The following is a 22,819-nucleotide window of genomic DNA, read 5'->3' on the forward strand; positions in this document are numbered from 1 at the left end:
TCCTGTTTATATATATATGGAAATAAGAAAATTTCACATTAAATCGACTTTAGTCTAAATCAAAATCGAAGCAATATATTGCATTAAGTACAGATAAAAAGAGTACATATAACAACAGTCGGAAGATAATTAAAGTGTAAAGAGATAAAATAAATTGTAAAGCAGAAACCCTGTTATAGAAACAGCAGCCAGGCCTTATAATAATGATAACGATAATAAATGATAATATTAAATTTGATAGTACGTCACCTAGAAAATTCCATGCTAGGAGAGCCTAATTGAGAACTTGTAGAAAATTTTCCAATACTTCATTTATTAGTTCATAACTTTGATTATTGAAAAATAAAAATTTAAATACAATAAATTGACAATCAATATTTGCCTGCCCACTCCTGCGCCAGTAAGATTTAAAAAACAAAAACAAAATTTAATAGATAAATCAATTTTTTTTCCGGCACGTACAAAATTTTTGGCAATTTTTTTGTTTTTGCAGGTGCCTTTTATTTTTATTTTTTGAATTTTTTTTGTTCTGGATGAGATAAAAGGGTTTATACTTGAGGTGACTGTACTACCAAAGCTAGCGTACTGTCGCGAGCCTATGAGGTTATGCCGTGCAGGGATTGGCTCCGAGTATGAGAGCGTAGAGAGGCATTTAGTGAGTCGTCGCGTACCTTGTGACCTTGAGCGTCGTACTTCACGACCTTGTCTTGCGGGGGAGCCAGCGGAACCTCCTCCACTTACACCATTTAACTGAAACACAAGACACAACCCCCAACGATACTAACTTTTTCCTCTCTTTCTGAGCACACTCTCTCTTCATTGTTACCTTGACACAATATTCATTTTAACAACTAAAAAAAAAACTTGCTATATTCAATAACTGAATTACTGCCATTTAGCTATTTGAATGTTTGAAGAAGCCACTTTTAAAATTCTAGAAAGAATATCAATATAGTGCTTGTTTTCTTTATATTAAAGAATAATGAACAAACTAAAGAATTAGGACAAATTTTGCAAAAAAATATATTTTTTAAATTATTGGTATCCATTTATAAAATTATAATAGAACTATTTAATCATGAAATGTGGTCTGTCGGGTGATGAACTTGTAATTTGGGTATTACTGACCATTTTTGTTTGCCTATTCTCATTGTTTTGGTTTGTCAGACGTTTTGCCATCTTCAGTGTTGGGTCTGGTTTGATAGTTTTGAAAGATCTGACAGGACCACCTTCTTTGCTTATTTAAAATAATTTATTAGTGTAATAATGTATATTTTCCTGGTCAATCATTATATACTCAAAAATTACGATTTTAAAAGAAAAGACGGTGTCCCCGTTTGACCTTTTATAACTACTATTAGCCCAAACTCAACACTGAAGATGGCGAATTGCCGTGTCTGATGGACCAATATGGTCAGTAACGAACAAATTACAGTTCTTAAAATTATCAAATATTTCAACTAATTTAAAATAAATTTATGCAGTATAATTTCCCTCCCAGATTTTATGCTCCAATTGAAAAAAATTGACTTTATGGAATTTACACGGAACTTGTGCCTTCTGAAAGCCAAGCATGTTTACTTTAGTCATAACACCACAGATATAAGAGATTTAATTGCAGATTAATTTAGAAAATTTTCACATATCTTATTTAATTGAAGAAAAATACAATATAAAATAATTTTCGTCAAATTTTTTAAAACAATGCATACTTATACAATTTATACAACCCAGCCGTGATCATTTATTATTTAAAGATTAAGGTTTAATTAATTAATGTCTCCTAAGTAGCTTTAGTTGAAAATTAATTATGAGGCAATTATTTTTTAATATCTTTCAAACTGTAATTGATTGATGTGTAATCAGGAAAAGACAGAATTTATTAAGGACAGGAACAACTGATTAAAAAGAGGCTTCCTTTAAATATCTTCAACAAAAGAAATAATCCTTACACTAAGACAAGACTACATAATACAGGGAGTTTACCTTTTGTTATTTGATGATAAAAAAAATAAATAAATAAAAATAATAAAACGATAAACAAATACAAAACAGCTTGCATTATCTTTTTAGTGCCTAGTGCTTAGTCGTGAACATTTTTCTATGTTATAACATTGTACAATTTTGAAACCTACGTTATCTAATGTGAGTTTGTTAGTGAGACTTTTTTTTTTTAATAATTTGTTTTTCTTTCTTAAAACATTTTGTCAGAAACTAAATCATAGCTACTTTAAAGCACACAATCTATTGAAGCCGCTACATAATAATTACGATTTAACAATAATACGAGAAAAATTAACTTATACCAAAAATGTACTTTAAGCAGCTTGACTCCACATCAGAATCCTAAATATAACAAATATTAAATGAGATTCACATTAATCATAATAATTATTGTAATTATAAATTAAGAAAGGTAATGTCATACTTCAATTCATATTTTATGAACAATAAAACAGGCAGAGTAATTAACATTATGTAAATGTTCAAAACGTAAGAAAATTTTGAAGCTTGTAAAACCCAACTTACACTATTATTTTAGATTTAGATTCTATATAAACAAAATACTTCTTTTTTCTGTGAGATCGATAGATCCCATTGGAGAAATAAAACTATCTGGTTTAACCTCACAAAAGAAAATAAAAAAATTAAATTGTTCCTGAGATTTCAAGATTTGCAAGACCACTTTCAGTTAAAAGAAATTGAAATGGTGTGACAGAAGTTAAAATATTTGTGTCAATAACAAAGAATAAATATAAGAACAAATAAGAATCATAAATTGTGACGCTTCGTCTTGAGGTCTTCGAACTACAAGAATCATTAAGTCATCAATCTTTACATCTTAATACTCATATCCTCACCGATTCAAGTACTGATATGCAATTTGAAGAATACTAGTTTTATTACTATTTTAAAAAAATCGTCTGATTCATATTTTGTGGTAATAACATTTGAGATGCTCAATGCACATTTTTACATACCCAAACTAGTCTTTAGAAAGAAGAAGAAGAAACCATAAACTCTATTCTGGAGCTTAAAGCCCTCTGATTTTTGAATAAAAATACTACATAATAGAGCCATATCTCTCGACTATGCCTGTTTACAAAATGTACTGTAATAAAATTAAAAGGGACAATTAAGTTTAATACAAATAATTTACTGGTTCTATTTTGCAATTGCGGGAGGTAATCAAATAGACAGGGGGCTTAAAAGTGGCAAAAGTCATAGAGGAGTTAGGAAGGGAATTATAGAGGTTGAATGGACGAGGAAGGAACGACTGAAGTAGTATTGTGTGTGTGATAAAGGACAGAAGGGTGAGAACGAGTATGACGGTAATATACCGAAGACCTAAAGCTGAGGACATCATATGTATAAAGGAGGGAGTAGGAAAATACCATTTGGTAAAAGAAGGAACGAGGAAGTACAACCTACGGTGGGAAGGGTTTAAATGCTTCAAGCCAAAGCATATATCACTCACCAAAAATGACCCATACAAAACATAAGCAATTAAATCATCCAACTCCCAGTAAGATCCCCGCAACACATTCATAGTCAAGGAGAAGAATAAGAAAGGAGACTAGGAATTTACAGCTATTAATGGGGAGAAGGTGGTTGGCTCAACAGAACTAATGGAGGGTGGAAAAGTAGAGGTGGGAGATCTAGAAAATATAGTTTCCAAAATAATCAAGGAAAATCCCAAGGTTACTGACAGTGAGACAGAATGAAATATGGTTATTTTTAATTGTAAACGGACGAATAAAAGATAAGCATTATGGCCTCTTTCAAAAGAGGTGGTTAGTTGAACTAGTTGAACAGGTGGGTGTCAAGGAATCTAGAAAATGGATAGTTTATGACATTCGGATTAATGTGTGGTGATTAGTGACCGTTAATCGATATTTATTTAGAAATCGTGAGATGCGGTCTGGTGTGATGTAGGTTTCAGAAAAACATTTTCTTTATCGTGCCAATGTTTCGATCTTTATTGAGATCATCTTCAGGGCCTGGGATTTACAAACAATGTTTACATATTACAATTACATTTTGGATGTGGAAAAGTGAATTTATACTTTGATTGAATATATAAAATATATTTTGCATTGTATTCACTTTTCCACATCCAAAATGTAATTGTAATATGTAAACAATGTTTGTAAATCCCAGGCCCTGAAGACGATCTCAATAAAGATCGAAACATTGGCACGATAAAGAAAATGTTTTTCTGAAACCTACATCACACCAGACCACATCTCACGATTTCTAAATAAATTTAGATTAATCCTGTGATATAGACATGACGTGTAAAGAATCCCCCTGCGCGATTTATGATGGTCTGGAGTCAAAGAAAAATTCTTTCGTTTGGGTTTGTGTCCTCCACAGTATAGTGTTTTTGGAGAAAAAAATCAATTTTTTTCCAGCAAACAGTCTTAGCTAGCATGTGATTTCAAACATTAATTAACAAAATCTCAAAAATCATTGTAAAAATAAAGTTTTTATGTTAATTAAGGTTTGTAATCATGCTACCTAAGACTCTTAAGAAATCTGTTCTCCTCATTGTAGGCCAGAAGATGATTTATGAATAAAGTTGAAACTGGTCGCTGGAAAAACTTTTTTTCTCCAAACACTACACAGTGGGGAGAAGAAAGAATTGTAATGAATATTGTGCTGAAGCTTGGAGACACAAAAGGAGGAAGCAAATATTATCCAGATTACAATAGCATGGAACTTGCCAAACAAGCAGAAGAGAGAGCACGAAAAGTGCTCCTGTTTCCTGGGCTTCTAATATCATACTGATCTCCCATTGGGAAGAGGAGTTAATTTCACAACTGGCCTCATGTGAAACTAGCCTAAAGGAACGGGTTCTAAACCCAATAGAACTTTTCTACATTGAGGTTGTCAATTTTCAATCTGAATAAGTCCTCCTGAATGCTTACAATTACAGCTTGAAAAGGAGTGGAAAGGAAAGGTAAATTTGGGAATCGTTTGCATTGAATTGGGGAAGTCGTTAATGTAGCAACAAAAACAAGAAGTATAAATATTTGATCATGGATGGATTCTACGTAGAGATGATCTAAATAGAAAAATTGGAACCAATAAAGGACACTGACTGTAGAGAAGTCCAGGACAACAAGAATTGTAATTTTACCTTGGCCAATATTAGTCAGTATGACAACTGGAAGTTTTAGGACAACGGTTGTGTGGAAAAGCCAGGACAAAAATGATATTAGAGCGGACAAGGAGATTTAAGTTTTCTAAATAAAAAGACATTTATATTCAGGAAATAAAGACATTGACAAAGTTTGAGCACACTACTTGGTAAATTAGAGATTTTTCTTCAAAAATCTGCAATATAGGGTACAGCGTCTATTTTAAATTGATTGTACAGAATAAAATTCAAACTGGTAGAATGGATGATTGTAAAACATTACAATGTAAGTAGAAGTAATATTTCTGAAGACATTAGTTCCTTAAATATTTATGAATTGTATTAATTGCTTGTTCCGTCCCAAAATATCAAGGTTAAAAACATTACACTACATACACATAACTAGTATAGTATTAGTAATAGATCGTTTGTAAGTTTCTCGTAAGTAAAATAAATTTCTAGAACAAAAACAGAAACCGTTTATCTTTTACTGTTCAATATTAACCAGACCTGTTCACAATGGAAATAACAATGGTAATGCATATTTGCCAATAAACAATTTCTAGAATAAGTAACACACAGAAGACAGTAAAAATATCCAGTGCCAAATATATACACATAAAACATATAAAGTATTGAAAAAAAGTCGGACGTAAACCGGAATACAGGGAGGGTCTGGTCGACTTCACTCCTGAGATGATTAGGCAAAACAATCAAATTCAGAGAAACAAGCTGTCACAATCATTTTAAATGTGAAAAATAAAACTGAAATTAATTACTGTAAAAATTACAATGTGATAATTATGTCAATTACATAGCAAGGTTAATTCTATTAATTTTCATGTTACCATAAGCGATGAAAAGTGAGCAATAAATTGAAATGTACACATTTCATGCTGTTTTACATGTAACAGATTTAAAAGAATGCACAGATTTTTTTATACAACAATCATCGAAAAGAATGGAAAATAATTTAACGAAGAAATTTTGCGATAAAAATATTGTTAACTCTTTGTCGTTATTCTTAACACATTGTGTGTAAATAAATAAATGAATGAAATGATGATAATAAAAATGTTTAAAAATAAAATAAATAAGCAATGTGATTTAATCGTGTGTTTTAACTACATGAATCTACTGTAAAAATCACCCTAAAACATAAATAATAACCATCTACTTTTCCTTTCTCCACTACTGGGCTTCAAGACGAACTACTCATTAATTTTATCAAAAATAAATTGATCTAAAAAAGCAAACAAATTTCTCTATAATCGATATATTTTGATACTCAACAGCTTTTATTTAAAACAATGTTAACAACCTTTCATTGGATTATTTATATAATTTGGTTTTTTAAAATTTTAGAAATAAAACCCAACATGCATATTGTATTACATGCATACTAAATTGTGTTAGACCGACACCTCGAGTATTAGTGCATTTTTAATAGAATCATTTTGTTCTTGAACTATAAAAAATAAGTGCGGCTAAATCTTTGAACTGCATTTATTAGAGTGTTTTGTACAAGCAATATTTTTAAAAAATTTGCTTACTGTAAACAAAACACCCTAAAAACTGATACTAACACAATTTTTGTAAACCTACTCTGGATGGAGAGGTTATTATGGATAAAAATGTTTAATTGACTAAGTACAATCAAGCTCTAATTTCTTGCTGGATTTAATTTTGATTCAATTTTTTTTAATCGGAAAAATCTGCCATATGAAAATCATCAATTAAACTAATACAAGCTTTTTTGTCTGATTTTGAAAGATTTTTTTGTGATCTAAATGCAATGAACTAAACTATTAGTGCATATTATTCCTCGTTTCTGCTTTTTGTAGGTGGTAATATTCACATAGCTCTATCATATCATTAAGACTACTGTGACATGTTTGCAACTCGGTTCATATCATAATTATTAAGTTTTGCTATTGTTATTATATTTTGTCACCATTTGTACGAAGCTACCTGCCAACTGCAAAATACAGTAAATTCTTTATTTTAATATATTTAATCATGCTCTTATAATAATAAATTCAGAATTGTGATCATTTTTTGTTGTATAAAAATATGAAAAATACATAAACCTTTCACTATGAACATTTTTATAGAAATAGTTATAAACATCAATCCTTAAAGCTGGGTTTACACTGCGTGAAAATCACTCGTGCAAATATTTCGTGAAAATTGTCTTGCGTTGTGTATACCTAGTCAGGACTGCGAAATTTTTGGTGCGAGGATGTTTTAGGGTGAATCGACTGGCTGTCAGTTTTTTAGTACGAATCAAAGTGTTTTGCAATGTTTGTTTCTCTCTGTGTAAACGCACTTTTCTTGAGTATGAAAATGAACCAGGTGGACTGCATTCAACTTATCCGCATGTATCACAGCTATCGATTTCTGTGAGATACTAGAGTTAAATTAATCGTAACAAGAACAAGAGAGAGGATGTGTGGAAGAAAGTGAACATCAAAATGGGTCAAAGACAAAAAAAATATAACAAAAAGTATCGCCATGCAGCAGTTGGTGTAGGCAAACTTGGCTCACACAAACTGATGTTGCGAAAAGTTTCGTCTTGTGGAAATAGTTAACCCAAGATGGCATTTCACGAGTAATTGTCGTGTGATTTTTTTTGCGCAATGAAAACCCAGGTTTACAATCAGCTCGAGTGACAGGGAAGTTAACTCAAGTTTAAAAACTAAATACTCTTCAATTCTTGATCATTATTTTAATGACAATTAAGGTTTTTAGTTGAGATGAAAAAAAGTTAATGGCACGAGAGGGATTCGAACCCACAACCTTCGGCTAGATATGCCGCTGCTCTACCACCTGAGCTATCGTGACCTCGATCCACTTGGACACTAACTTCCTATCTCAACCCCACTTTATGAGTTTTCCCTCCTTTTGCCATTTTTCAAATGTCATGTAATCTGTAATCGGATTGGATTCTCGACGACAATTGAAATGGCGACGGAGAGCTTTAGTGAAGTGTACTTCATTTTTAAATCATTAATTCACTACTTTCGTGGTCCGCTTGACCAATTAATACATGACTATTAATTAAGGTTTTTAGTTGAGATGAAAAAAAGCTAATGGCACGAGAGGGATTCGAACCCACGACCTTCGGCTACATACGCCGCTGCTCTACCTGGCAAAAGGAGGGAAAACTCATTAGGTGGAGTTGAGATGGGGAGTTGATGTCCGAGTGGATCGAGGTCACGATAGCTCAGGTGGTAGAGCAGCTGCGTATCTAGCCGAAGGACGTGGGTTTGAATCCCTCTCGTGCTATTAGCTTTTTTTTTCATCTCAACTAAAAACCTTAATTAATTGTCATGTATTAATTGGTCAAGCGGACCACGAAAGTAGTGAATTAATTATTTTAATGGTTTAATTTAATTTTAAAAACACTGAAAGTTATAATAAATTTATTTATTTTTATTTTTTATTTTTTCTGGCATTATGAACTATGCATATTAGCCATGTGACAATTCATATATGTGTATTCAAATTTGAGGGGGGGTTATTGTGAAAAAAGGGCCAGAGGCGACGGTGGGAATCGAACCCACGACCGCGGCGTGAGTCTCTCATGCTAACCACTCGGCTACCGCGGTCCCCTAATAAATTTATTCAATTTAATAACTTTTGTTAATTAAATTAACATATTTAGAAATATAAATTGTTAGAAGTTCTACTGTATATCAAGAGAAGAATCATGAAGAGCTTAAAATATTAGTTTAATATGCATCCATTCAACCAAAAAATTTTCCTAAAAAACTAACAAGAAAAGGTAGCATTTTAATATGTGTTGGGTTGTAAAAGTCCATAGTGTTTTTTTTCAATAAATCAATTCTATTTATTCGCCAGTTTTATTTGAGATCTCGTATTTTTACAAAGTTTTGCTAATTTAAAATTAAGGAAAGTATAATATTTTATAATTTTTTTTTATTACCACAAAAAGAAAACCACAACTCATGCTGCTATATGTGAAAATATGTGTTGATGTTTTAGGAGAAAGCCCGGTAGTTTGGTAAGTTCAGAAGCAGAAATTTTGATAAGGAATACGCCTAGCAGTCAGATTGCCCTTCAATTGTTAAATTCCAAATTCAAACTTCTATTACAAATAATCCAAACGTGGCCCTATTGTTAACAACTCCAAAAATTATATTACATCCCATTTGGTGGGAATTTTTCTTCTTCCACCCAATCAAACAATTCTAGTATATATCACACACAATTGGATTAAAGTCTAAAATTAACGTAAAATGAACTGTATTGGCTACTAGGAAGGGGATTTGTTTTCCACCAGGATAACTCACACAGGTCATTGCAGATGAAAAAAAAAAATTGTTGGAGCTTGCCTAGGTTGTACTATCAAAACCTTTGCTTGACATTGCCCCTTCTGATTTTCACTTATTCCAGGCTTTGTAAAACACTATTAATGGGTAAGACTTAAAGGAAAACATTGTTCAAGGCTTAAAAACTTGAGAAGTTCTGGGAGGACGAGATTGCAAAATTAGATGGCAACAGGTAATGGAACAAAACAATTTACATATATTGTCGATAAAATCTGTTCTCAAATATCTGAGATTTTCAATGAATTTACCATTAAAAAACCATACGGACTTATTGAACCGACAGTTGAATGTTTTATCTGAAAAATTCAGTCCACCTAGCAGAATCAAAGACTGAACTGCAGCTAGTTGCAATAAAACAGCACACATTTTGAAAAATGGAAGGGAATTTGATAAAAGTCGAGTTCGTAAATAAACAAGCCTAATGCAATTTTAATCACTACATAAATTAATATTAACAATTTTAAATTATTGAGATCATTTTCATGGCATTCTATAATAATTTGAAAATCTATATTACTTATGATATAACACCCCACTGAAATGAGAAAATTCACTTACTAAACAAACACTTTTTTTTTCTTTTTTTTTGAAACAAAACATCTAAGACGTATTTAATTTAATAATATGCACATGCTGTCATATGAATAACTAGTCAAAACAACAGCATTAATTGTGTATCAAATGATATTGTTTTTTTTCTACCTAAAACTGCGCATATAAAAATATAAAAAGAACAAAGGTAACTGAAAAGTTCCGTAGCAAGAAACACAAATAAAGTTTGAGCTTGAAGTTTTAAAATAGAAGAAACAGTTTTTTAAATAATTATGTAGCATTTGTTCTAAAGCCCATTTTTTTTATCCATAATATTCTCTAGATGAAAGTAAGTCAGAACCATACGCCATACAGCTCAAACAATAATTAATGTTTTTCTAGTTATAATTGATTTTTGGATTTTTCATTATCAGTTTTTTTTCCAAGTATTCACTTACTTATTTTGCGTATCATTGCTGATCTGCCTTGGTTTATCCTCGGATGATACTTAATATTTGGGACCGATAATAGTCTTGTGTCTCGTTTAGGCATTTCCTTGTCTTTTTTCTCCCTCCTCGGAGGCGGAATGGGCCGTTCTTCAAACAAGGCAAGATCGGAAGGTCTCACGGCCGGCTTTTCATCCGTCTCCGGCTCTTTGATCGTAGGCATATCGTCGTCCGGGCTCAGACTAGTGGGGCTCTCATCGGCTGAATCTTTTTCTGCGTAAAAGACTGAACACGATCTTTTGTTGTTTCTCGGCTGGAACTTCAGCTTTAGATCGACCCGGCTGAGCTGCTTTTTCAGATTAAACTTGCGCCTTCTTGGTTCAGTCTCGGCATCTTCGTGTGGTGAAGTATTTCCTGATATGTTTTCTTCAACTTCAACACCCTTTCAAATATACATTTATGGTACACATAAATAAAATAAAAACAAAAATTAAAAACGATCAAATAAAAGAGAATAAAAAATTAAAAAGAAAACAAAAATCAAATAAAGCAAGTCACCAAATGACAAAAGGTATGAGTGTTAGTGTTTTGATCTTGAGAAGGGAAGTCAAGCCTCTTCAAATTTTATTCTAGTTGGTCAGATTATAATGGGGTTTTTAATTTGGACCTTTGATTTCACTTATTTCGTTTCATTGCAGTTTTATCCATTACAATTTTTTTTTAAATTATTTTTTAAAATGCATAGTAATCAAAATCAAAATGGTTACCTGATCTATACTTGGTGACCTACACCTGTCTGGGTCTGAGTCTGGTGGCTGACTTCTTTTTGGTGACTTTGGTACTCGCTGATAGGGATCAGCGCCTCCGTACAGGTCTGGCGTAGCAACATTCAACAAACATATTTTATGCACAATGTCCACTACTACAGCTCCAGTATCTGTTCCATAAGCCATCCTTCAATTTAAAAAAAAACAAAACAAAAAAAAAGTTGTGTTAATAAGTGGAATGTTTAATAATTTATATTATTAGGGTTAAATGATTATTAAAAATATATCTTGAATGTTTTTCTTTTATTATACTGTAACACTCACAGCCCGTATGAAGAGTTGATACCCAGAGATGTTATAGGTGCTGGAGAAATACAGACTAATGTAGCCTGAAAGCCTGGGGGTTTTTTCTGTAGGCCTGGTTTTACTTTTATTGGTGTTCCTGTATCCGCTCCAAAAATCTAATTTTTTTTAAACATAAATATTATGTTTAACAATAGTCTACAACGATTTTACGAAAATAAAGACCTTATTATCCCCAGAGTCAATTTTGTTTAGGTTACTCCTTGAATAATCAGTTTCTGGTGAACATTCTAGCTCATCAAAGGCCTCGTAGACAATCGGGATGTCCAAAACCTACAAAAGTCCGCAGTGGAATCAGCCCATTAATCTTAATCTATTTAAGTGTGAGATTAAGCATAATGAAAGTTACCGCTGTTTCAGAAGACGATTCTTGTTTTTTAAACTTGAAAAGAATCACATAACCAGCTGCACCGGCGATACACAATTTTCTTGATTCAGGACAGAGCGACAAGAGTTGAATGGCAAAAGGGTCGTCATCGTTACCATCTTGTGATTTGCTCTGCGGCCTTTCAAATACTTTATTTGTTTTTACTTTGTACAAAACCTGAAGAGTACCACACGACGCATCCCAAAATTTTATACTCCCATCCGCATGTCTAATTCAAAATTGAACCATTTAAATATACCATTTGTAAAAAACCTTTTCAATTTCAAAAAAAAAATTGTAATAATTACCCAGTAATAATTATTTCACTATAACTACAAGGTGGAGTCGTCCATTCTCCTCCGGCAAGTGGCCATTCTTTATCACTAAATCCCGTCCGTTTTGAAGATCGTGACCCAATGGAGTAGAAAGCAGGTATCAGATCTGAAGGACAGTCAGCAAGATATGTGCAACAAGTCACTGGACATTCGTGTACATCCATTGGGTGAGGACTTTCAAAACACGGAAAGCCTGGACTGAGGAGGTCAATGACGACAAGGTCATTCTGAAGTACGACAACTATAGCATACGGCTCTGGAATATCTAGCAAATTTTAAAATAAAAATTACAAGACAAGTCAAGGGTTTTAACCCTGTTTTGAGTAACTTGTATTATATTTAAACCAATAAAAACTTACCACTTGCATATGGGCTTTCACACAATGTAATAAAATCAATAACATTGTGCTCCATTTCTAACACAGTTGTAGCTTTACCATGCATAATAGTTATGCTTGGTGACCTTCCGGCTTTGTCATAAGTCAAGCCACCACAGAATATTACAAATGTTTCTCTAGAATATAAAAGGAAGAAAGATTGAGATCAAATATATAAATAATTAATTGAATAGAGCTAAGCATACCCGCTTCTCGCAGCTTTCCATTCTACTTTTTGAATCGCTTTGCAAGATTCGGGTTTACCATCCTTTCCAATTTTTGCTATAACAATTCATTTACACTATAGTACTTAACACACAAAAAAAAATTGCTTTTAATCAGATACCGTGCGGTTGCAGGATATTGACAGGTTTGCCAAATTGTCGAATGTTCCAGGTCTGTAAGGTGCCGTCTGTGTGTGAGGTCATGAACTGTTTGCCATCGTGGTGCCATATTACAGATTTTAGAGGTTCGCTTGATTGCCATCTTGCTTCTGCTACTTTCATTCTAAGATCCCAAAGGACCAGCTGCCCACTTTCAAAAGCAATAAGTAACTGAAAATTTTTTTGTGTAATTTAATAAGTCCTCAATCCTCATTTTTATACAGTACAATTTAATTTTGACATACCTTACTCGAATCTAAAGGGTTATCACTTAAGTGCACAACAGCTCCAGGGTGTGTTTTGCGTGACCTAAGTCAAAGAATAAACTTCATCAATTCAAAATGAACTTTATACAAGAGATCCATTCCATCAATTTATTGTTTATCATTATTAATTGTGTTTATCTATTCCACAGTAGAATGGGTTTATAGAAAACAAACATTCGATGGAATGTTGAAATAATCAAGAGTATTCTGTTTACATTTATCAATTAAAGTACTGCTAATAACAACAACTGTCTTGATAATTGTTATTAATTTGTTGTCGGAGGCATATTTAGAAGGTATACATTTTGACAATTATGTCATAATCAATGCCATTTTTATTTATTTATTATACTTAATTAAATTTTGCTTAATTTTTTTTTTAAACTACGAAATAGCCTAACCACATTGGTTCGACAGAAAAATTATGATGAAATGTAGTCTTTATAAGTAGTGAGGGTAGTGATATAGCTTTTCTAAATAAGTAGAAACAAAAATTACTAAAAATAATAAAACTACCCTGTATGGCACTGTACCAAAAACCTATTAATAATTTTTTAATTACAATAAAAATATGAAAATAATTTTAAATAAATTAACAATATTCCAAATTGCATATATAATTTTTTATTGCCAAATACAATTTTTTCCAAATCAAACAACTTTTTCCTAGGCAAATTCAACCTTTTATAAAACAAATTATTTTCATTTTTTTCTAATTCAACTTTTTCTATTTCGTATTCAACTTTTTCAGCTGGGATACTAAATAGGTAAACAAAAATCATTTTCTAGCATTTTTTATATAAATAATATACAAAACAGACTTTAACTTTGACAAGTTTAATTTAAATAAAAAAATATTAACAATTAAAATTATCTACAACGTCAAAATGCGTAATAAAAACACCCCTTAGATGCTTAGATGAACTCCGACTCAAAAAAATTCTTTTCTAGGTCTAAATATTAAAAAAATATAAATATAATTATTAATTAATACAAATACATTTATATAAATTTGTATAATTTAAACAATGTTTATAAATCCCAGGCCCTGAAGATGATCTCAATAAAGGTTGAAACGTTGGCACGATAAAGAAAATGTTTTTCTCAATCTACATCACACAGACCGCATCTCACGATCTCTAAATAACAAGTAGATAGTTTTAATTTGTTTAAAAATCTTAATTTAACGTAAATTTGTAAATCATAAAAAACTGTAATATCATAACTTGAGAATATTGTTATTCTTATTTTACTTTAACAGGTTGTTATACAAATTGACACATTTTATCTTATTACCCATCCTACTCTTTAGATGGAGACAACCAAAAACACATTTTCGCAAAAAGTAAGTGTATTTTTGGTTGTCTCTGCCTATGGAATAGAGTGGGTAATAAAATAAAATCTGTAAATTTGTAAAAGTTAAAAATACATTAAAGTATCATTATTGTACCGAGTGCCTAACTGAACTGAAATGTGGTTATTTTGGGGTATATGGTGCTTAAACCCAACTTCCTTTAGGTTCTCCCCAAAAAGAGTTCGATTGTATTGGAAAATTATTTGGGCAAAGGACTAATTTTATTTGGAATATGTTTAATTTGATTTTGGAAAATGCTTAATTTGATTTTAAAACATGTTCAATTTAATGAGAAAACGTTCAATTTGTTTAAAAAAATGATCAATTTGATTTTAAAAATATTCAATTTGATTTGGAAAACGTCCGAATTTATTAAGAAAAAGTTCAATTTGGTTTTGGGAAAAGTTTAGCTTGATGTGGAAAAAGTTCAATTTGATAAGAAAAAGCTCAAATTCATTAAGCAAAAGTTAATTTGATTTGTAAACAGCCCAACTTGGTTAAGAAAAAGTTCAACTTGGTTAGGAAAATTTTTTATAAAAAAAAAATCTAATTGGAACGGGAAAATGTTCAATTTAATTTTGGAAAAAGTTCAGCTTGATTTGGAAATAGTTCAATTTGATTAGGGAAAAAGTTCTGTTTGATTTGGAAAAAATTCAATTTGATTGGAAAAATGTCCGATTTGATTCAGAAAAAAATCAATTGATTAGGAAAATGTTTAATTTGATTAGGAAAAATTCAATCGGAATGGATTGGGAAAATGTTCAAATTGATTTTGAAAAAGTACAAATTCATTTAGAAAATGATCAATTTTATTTTGTAAAAACTTCGATTACATTTGAAGACAATTAATTTATTTAGAGAAAGTTAGATATGATTTATAAAATTTTCGACTTGATTTGAAAAACTCGAATTTGATTTAGACAATTTTCCATTTGATCTGGAGTAAATAAAAGTCCAGCTTTATTGGAGAAAGTTTGAATAGATTTGGAAAAGGTCTTTAAAAAAATTGTTTAAGAAAATTTCTATTTGATTATAAAAATGTTAATTTTATTGGCAAAATTTTATTAGAAAAACGTCTAACTTGATTTGGACCAAGTACAAATTCGTTCAGAAAAATATCAATTTGAATGGAAAATCGTTCAATTGCATTTTGAAAAAAGTCTATTACAATTTAGAAAATTATATTTGATTTGTAAAAAGTTATTTGGAAAAATTCAATTTGATTTAGACAATTTTCCATTTGATCTGGACTAAGAAAAAAGTCCAGCTTTATTTGGAGAAAGTTCGAATTGAATTTATTTGATTTATCTGGAAAGTTCAACTGAGTCGGGAAAATTTTCGTTCTTAAAAGGTTTGAAAAAAGATCGATTTGATTAGGAAAAGTTCCATTGATTTCAAATTTGTCCGATTTGATTAGAAACCAGCCAACGTTCATTTTGGAAAAAGTTAAACTTGATTTCGAAAAATTCCAATTTGATATGGATAAAAAGTCAACGTGATTTGAAAAATAAGGTCATTTTGATTTGAAACAAGTTAATTTTAATTTGGAAAAATTCAATTCTAATTGAGAAAATTCAATTTGATTCAGAAAGTATTTAGAGAAAGTCATCAACAGTCATCATACCGGCATTAAATTCACAAAATTAGAAATGAGCAAAAAAGTAAGTATAAGAAATTTGATTAACCAGTATTTTGCGACTTTTTAAAAACCTTAATAACTTTCTGTTACCACCAGCGAAACTTACAGCCATTATGATTAAACTACTTTTGTGCTTAATTGTTGTTCTTTAATGTTTTCTTTAAATATTTACCGACTTAAAGGACGTGCAACCAAATTAATTACGTTTATCAAAGAGCAAAAAATATAGTAATTTAAGTTCGTTAGATAAAGACAATATATATTCCTTCTCTTGGTTGGAAGTTTGTTAATCAAAGAGTAAATATATACTCTAGGATAATCGATGGAGTAATGAGGTGGCACAAACTGCTGATTCAGGAACCTTTAAATTACAAAAGGTGTTTTGTTTCGAGTTAGCAGTCCTTCGGCGAACGATTGCAATCTGCAAGCTAATTGCCTTTTTAGGGCAAACCCTCTTCCATCCGATCGATTCGTAAATTTAAAAAGTCCAGCTTTCGGGGCCCTGGATTTTTAAGCGTTAAATTGCTTCACTTACACTTCGATCGCTTTGTTCCAGTTGATGACGTACCCGGAGAGCTGGAAAGATTCAATATTTACCACGTGAATATTGCCCCTTTCAGAGCCGACGTACAGCCATTTACTGTGAAGAGGGAGGTGTATGCACGTTATTCTGTAACAGGAGAACAGAATGTAAACACAATTTTTTCCTGCACAAATTCAAGGATAATTAAAACCAGGTGGCGACTAAAGGACAAGTCTCGGGTTCATTTATGTACCTTTCTCTTTGAAATTGAAGACTATGGACGAGGTCCGGCCTTTTCTGTCTGAAATTCCAAAGGTGAACACTGTCATCAGTAGTGGCTGTTATCAAGGCGCCTTCGTTGACAAGGAAAACGATCTGTATGATGCCCACCTCGCCTTCGTGGAAAACATGACAATCGACTCCGAATCTTCCTAGTCTGATATCGTCATTAAGGAAACATTTTTTCTCTCTTTTTAAACAATAACAAAAGCTGAAAACGTAAATAACAAATAGGTGAGGTGATAATTAAAGAGATGTAAATAAATTAATTCGACAAACACGACTTTAGACCTGTTGCTCCAATTCGAGTGAAAGCTTTCTCTTGGAAAACACCATACAAACCCCCCAACACATCACGAAGACCGGGAAAATTGGCTTGTCTTGTTTGTTTCCTTTATTTACTTATTTGTTTTACTTTGTTTGTTCGATCATAAAAACAGGTGCAATTTTAACGACGACAATAATCCAAACTGAAGATTTTTTCACTGTGTCCTCCTACAAAGACTTTTTAAAGTAGCAGAACAATTACAATTATTTCGAATGAAAAAAAAATTAAATGCAATTCGAAAAACTTGAACATATATAAACTTCGAGGACATCGAAGGGTGCAGAACGGCTTCCACTCACGCTCTGCAAGTGTTAATGACAGCAACACCCATTGAATTGGTCATAAAAGTCCACATTGCAAAGAGAGAGCTGAAGAAGGGACGAGGTCTACCCAGCAAGAGGAACAGGAAACGAATCGGCTAAGAATGCCCCCAACAGCCAGCGCCAAACTTTTCTCAACGAATAGGCAACCGACACCTGGCAAAGCATACGAGAAAATAGTGTCAAGTGCAGTGGTTTTTTCCCATCATTAAAGAAAGAAAAAAAGCAGAGTTGGGTGCAACCAGATTTTTGGTTCACACAAATGCTTACGGGGTAAGGAAACTTTGCAGTTTATCTGCACAAATTCAAAAGAGCTAATACCCCAAACTGCCGGTTATGCCATGTTCCTGAAGACGTACGACACAAGCTATTCTTATGCCCAAACTTTGAACACCTTCGTCAAGACCTTCACAACAGTTTTCACAATATACGGCCTCCAGAATTGAAGGAACTTGTAAAAAGCGAACGAACGTATCAAGTGTTCAAACAGTTTACACAGAGCATCCTAGCGGGTAGTAAACCAAGTACCTGAATAAACTTTCTAAACCATACCGTGTGATTAAACTGTGATATATTTAAGTGTATAACTTCAGTTCAGATAATTCGGGATGGGTACTTCTTTAAAATTAGGTTAACATTGTTATACAGTACGTAAGACTGTGATTGTTTTTAAATGCTTAAATGTTTATTATTTTACTTAAAGGAGTAACCAGCAAGGGGGAGACCTATTAGATTAGGTCAGTTTAATTAATACAGAGAGAAAAAATATATATCACTAACCTTCCTCGTTCCCCTCGTTTAGACCGAGGCATAAGGAAGGCTTTAAGCTTCCATTTTTCCCCCCTACAAGAAAATAGGTCAATTTAGAGGCCGAGGTCCGCAGGTCTCCCTCAGGTATGGCTGTATGGTGGATGGGAAAAAACTGCATTTCCAGAAATCAGTATTGCCCACAGTGTTACTACCATGGGGCTGAGGGAAAATGATGATGGACCTTTAGCTTGTCCTGTTTCCGGTCCTACATGCGAGTCCGTCATCGCTGTTTTCGTCGGTAGGATGAATTTCGGTTATTCGCGTTGTTCAGTAGCGTATAAATGTGGAACCGGCACTGGGTCATTTACTGGCTGCCTGCACTCAAACATTCGAGGACTTCGTTAATGATGAACTGTCAGTGGTCTTTTACGCCGAAAGATTAGACCTACCGCGAAACCGGTTCAGGGTTCGCTATTTATTTGTTGGCAAAAAGGAGGGAAAATTCGAAAGGTTGGTTGTGAGATGGGAGGTTGGTGTCTGAGTGGATCGAGGTCACGATAGCTCAAGTGGTAGAGCAGCGGCGTATTTAGCCGAAGGTCGTGGGTTCGAATCCCGCTTGTGGCACTAACTTTTTTATTTCAACCAATACCTTACCTAAAGATTGATTGATTGAAAGTTCGCTATTTATTTTCTTTGTTCGTATTGGTCATCGTTTGTAATTGATAATGTGTACTTCGCCTCGCTATTTCAATCGTCGTTCCAATTGAGTTTGTTACCTATTTATGTCGTGTATCGCTCGAGTAGAGAATCCGTTGGAAGAGACAGGGTATCCATCCTCGAACTCCCGTCCAACTCCATTTCGCCCCCCCCCCCTTAACTTCGTCAAAAGTCCACGGTTTGACAACAAGGAGGACGAGGTAAGTCATCCAACATTTGAATTTTATTTTATTTTTTTTTATTTTTGGCTCTCCGATTCCTTTTGGAATCTTCAAATTTTATACGGTCCACCGCGTTAACAGTGGTGTAGTTTGAGACTTCGTTGAGTCGAGCGGCAACCGTGCACATAGTGTAATCATGACTTCGCTCCTTCAGATTGCACCTTCTCACCACTGAAGATGTTAAAGCCAAACCTGTTGTCGTATATGAAGAGCAGACAGACCAAAATGATTGGACACGACCTAGAATACTTTTAAGGATAGTAGGAATAATAGCAGTTACAAAAAAGATGGATAGTAAGCAACAGAAATAATTCAAAAGTCGCCCTGCAAGAATAGAGAGCATCAGAGGAAGCAGAAATGGACTGATAATCTTCAATAATATGATAACTAGTCATTGCCGACTAAAGTCAGACTACTGCCCCTGTCAACAAAAGAGGAAACGGAAGTACATGTTATAATGGTACTGCGAAGGCCTAATAAGAAGGTTTCTACCCAACAGCAAAGAAAGTCTCAACCAAGGATCGTCGTCGCACAAGAGGACCAAAATCAAAAACCACCAAGTATTTAACTGAAATAGCTGCTCCAAAAATGATGGGTAACGGGAACAATCGAAAAATCTTCTCGCAAGGTTTGAAAGGAAAATCTGCTTGCATCACAGAAAGCAAGAAAATAATCAGGTTTTAACGAGTATCTTGACATAATGGGAATCCGAGATAGGTAAGCATGAACCAAAACGGCGTGCATTCTGTAAACAAGCAGTTTAACATACCTTGTAAGACTGTGATGCTCCAGTGTTTTTAAACTGCTACCACAACCATGATTGAATACAACCGTTGCAACTGGCGTATCAGCGTAGCCGAATTGGGGCACCGATGTACTCTAGGTATATATCTTAAAGGCTAGGACTAGGTCATAACCACTGAAATCTTTATTAATCCATAAATCAAACCTCCAAGGTGGCTGTGAATTCGGCTAGTAGTGCTTGTGCCGTTTTGTTATAGACATTTGTTGAACTGTCGCAGGGGTACAAGCCTGAGGACGGATTGTACAATTGATGTTTGAGCTAGGTAGAACGGTTATTTTGCCAGTACATAGCTTTGATTTACAGATTTCACTGCGGAAACAATACTTTTAATATTTAATTATAGACCAGTGTGACAACAGATAAAAAGGAAAGAAATGGATGGTCCTGAAGCAAACGGTGTCTATGCGAGGTTATATCACTGTCATCAGAACAATTTTTATTGTTATACTAATTTATTCATTTATTTTTATTAACAAAAGAGTTCCTTGATTGAAAGTAACATAATAACAAGTTAGTAAACTTTCTTCTACCGATTGAACGCGTTTATGCCGAATCGATTTCATTAAGAAGGAAAAAGCCCGTTTTGAAGGTGATGGCACCTTTCAGGATAGCTTATTGCCTCTTTGGATGTGGCCGACACTGTGGATAGTACGGGCCGGATTAGGAAGATACACCTACCCTCATTAGGGAGGTGCTTTCCTCTTATTATTACACTTGGCAAAGTCCTTCTATCTCACTAATAGGCCGAAGCTTCAGATATAAAGCAATTACAAGCCCGGGGAGTCGACCCTATCCTTCGTCTAATCGTTCGGCCCCATCAATTAGATACCCTACCAGTCATGTTCTAATTCTCCTTATATCACTTCCTTTACAAAACACGATGTTTGTGGTCCGTTTAGTTCATTAAACATACAGTCTTTTATATTTGCTTTTTACCAATTCGCACTGAAAAAACCTAACAATTGGGTAGGGGGCAAAAAATTCATGGGCGATCATCTAGAAAGCAACCCGCATAATCCTTGAAAATTGCATAAAAACAAATGGTTTCAGAGATATAGCTGTGTACGTTTCTGCATGCGACCATACATCGTATCAACGATTGAGATGATATCCGAAAACCAACCTGTAAATTTAATCAAAATCGGTGTAGTATCGAGTTTTGCTGGTACAATTGACCACAGACAGACACGGAACTAAATTTGACTTCATCACAGTCCTTGGCAATGTTAGGAATGAGTCGGTCTTCAAGGGAAAAAAAAGTCAATTTGTAGACATTTAAAATTGTTTTCTGCGATTCTTCACGTACGTCCATTGACATGTGGGTTGTGCACACGGTGACCATAGCTTTCTTTGTACCTCTCAGTTATAATTGTAACATTAGGCCTTTCTTTGCTCTTGAAAAGGAGCCATATTTGAATTGCAGTTTCCTTCTCTACTGGGCAGGGCCTGTCATGCCTATTTAGTCGGCAGCGCGCTTCAGTAATCCTGAGATTAAATGAGACTTGCTTGATGAAGTGGTTCATCAATGTCCTGGTGTAGTTCCAGTTAGTTATCGGGTCTTTAATTTAATCCATTTGGCAGTTCTTTTCTATTTGAACTTGCACACTAGTAATCGGATTTTGTAAGCATTTATGGCATGGCCTAATCTGTTCTGATTCTTTGTTCTCTGAGACGTGGGGAGAAACCTTTTCCTTATTAGCTTTCACACTAGAATAAATTGTGTACTGCGGTTTCCTCCTCTACTGGGCAGGATTAAATGAGACTTTCTTGATGAAGTAGTTCATCAATGTCCTGGTGTAGTTCCATCGGGCCTGTAATTAAATCCATTTGGTAGTTACTCTTCTATTTGAACTTGCACACAAGCAATCGGATCATGTAAGCATTTATGTCCAGGCCTAATCTGTTCTGATCCTGTGTTCTCTGAGACGTGGGGAGAAACCTTTTCCTTATTAGCTTTCACACTAGAATAAATTGTATAAAAGTGACAGCGGTTTTTTTTATAATCAGTTTTCCCCGCTAAACGCAGTAACAGGCTAAACAACACAAAATGATTACAATATTAAGATTGTAGAAGGTTATAAAGCCCAGTGTCTTTCGCACTTCTAACGCAAATGTAAAGAGTCAGGTGCAATCTGTACATATGTAAATATTTGGTCAAATATACTAGTTTTTCTTCTTCTTCAATAAATTGTGTACTGCGGTTTCCTCCTCTACTGGGCAGGATTAAATGAGACTTTCTTGATGAAGTAGTTCATCAATGACCTGGTGTAGTTCCATCGGGCCTGTAATTTAATCCATTTGGCAATTACACTTCCATTTGAACTTTCACACAAGTAATCGGATCTTGTAAGCATTTATGGCCTGGCTTAATGTGTTCTGACCCTGTGTTCCTGAGACGTGGGGAGAAACCTTTTCCTCATTAGGATTTTACACTATAATAAATTTTGTACTGCGGTTTACTCCTTATTGTGTAAACCTACATATACTAGGAGTCACACTACTGATGCCAAGAAGAAAAAGAATTCTAATAAAGAAAACAATAGCACGTAT

General features: G+C 33.5%; 1 protein-coding gene across 6 annotated transcripts in view; it reads right to left on the minus strand.

Annotated features, from left to right (window-relative positions):
- The window catches only part of LOC106672482 (syntaxin-binding protein 5), a 160,470-nt gene that overhangs the window by 15,078 nt on the left and 122,573 nt on the right, over nt 1-22,819 (minus strand). For 5 of the 6 annotated variants that reach the window (XR_002910125.1, XR_002910124.1, XM_014403948.2 and 2 more), the window contains exons 3-14: nt 17,103-17,285; nt 16,862-16,996; nt 13,313-13,376; nt 13,031-13,238; nt 12,891-12,966; nt 12,667-12,821; nt 12,281-12,572; nt 11,955-12,201; nt 11,771-11,878; nt 11,567-11,703; nt 11,243-11,429; nt 10,488-10,917 (exon numbers count right to left, since the gene is read on the minus strand). Coding sequence is in view for 4 of the 6 variants with exons in the window: in XM_014403948.2 (XP_014259434.1) it covers nt 10,488-10,917; nt 11,243-11,429; nt 11,567-11,703; nt 11,771-11,878; nt 11,955-12,201; nt 12,281-12,572; nt 12,667-12,821; nt 12,891-12,966; nt 13,031-13,238; nt 13,313-13,376; nt 16,862-16,996; nt 17,103-17,285 (2,222 nt within the window). In the remaining 2 variants the exon portion in view is untranslated. Of the gene's footprint in view, nt 1-671; nt 751-10,487; nt 10,918-11,242; nt 11,430-11,566; nt 11,704-11,770; nt 11,879-11,954; nt 12,202-12,280; nt 12,573-12,666; nt 12,822-12,890; nt 12,967-13,030; nt 13,239-13,312; nt 13,377-16,861; nt 16,997-17,102; nt 17,286-22,819 lie in introns of all 6 variants that reach the window. The other variant, XM_014403949.2, reaches the window with a different exon arrangement.

The sequence above is a fragment of the Cimex lectularius genome, unplaced genomic scaffold (assembly GCF_000648675.2).
Source record: "Cimex lectularius strain Harlan isolate CLEC.00 unplaced genomic scaffold, Clec_2.1 scaffold64, whole genome shotgun sequence".
Taxonomy (NCBI): Eukaryota; Metazoa; Arthropoda; class Insecta; order Hemiptera; family Cimicidae; genus Cimex; species Cimex lectularius.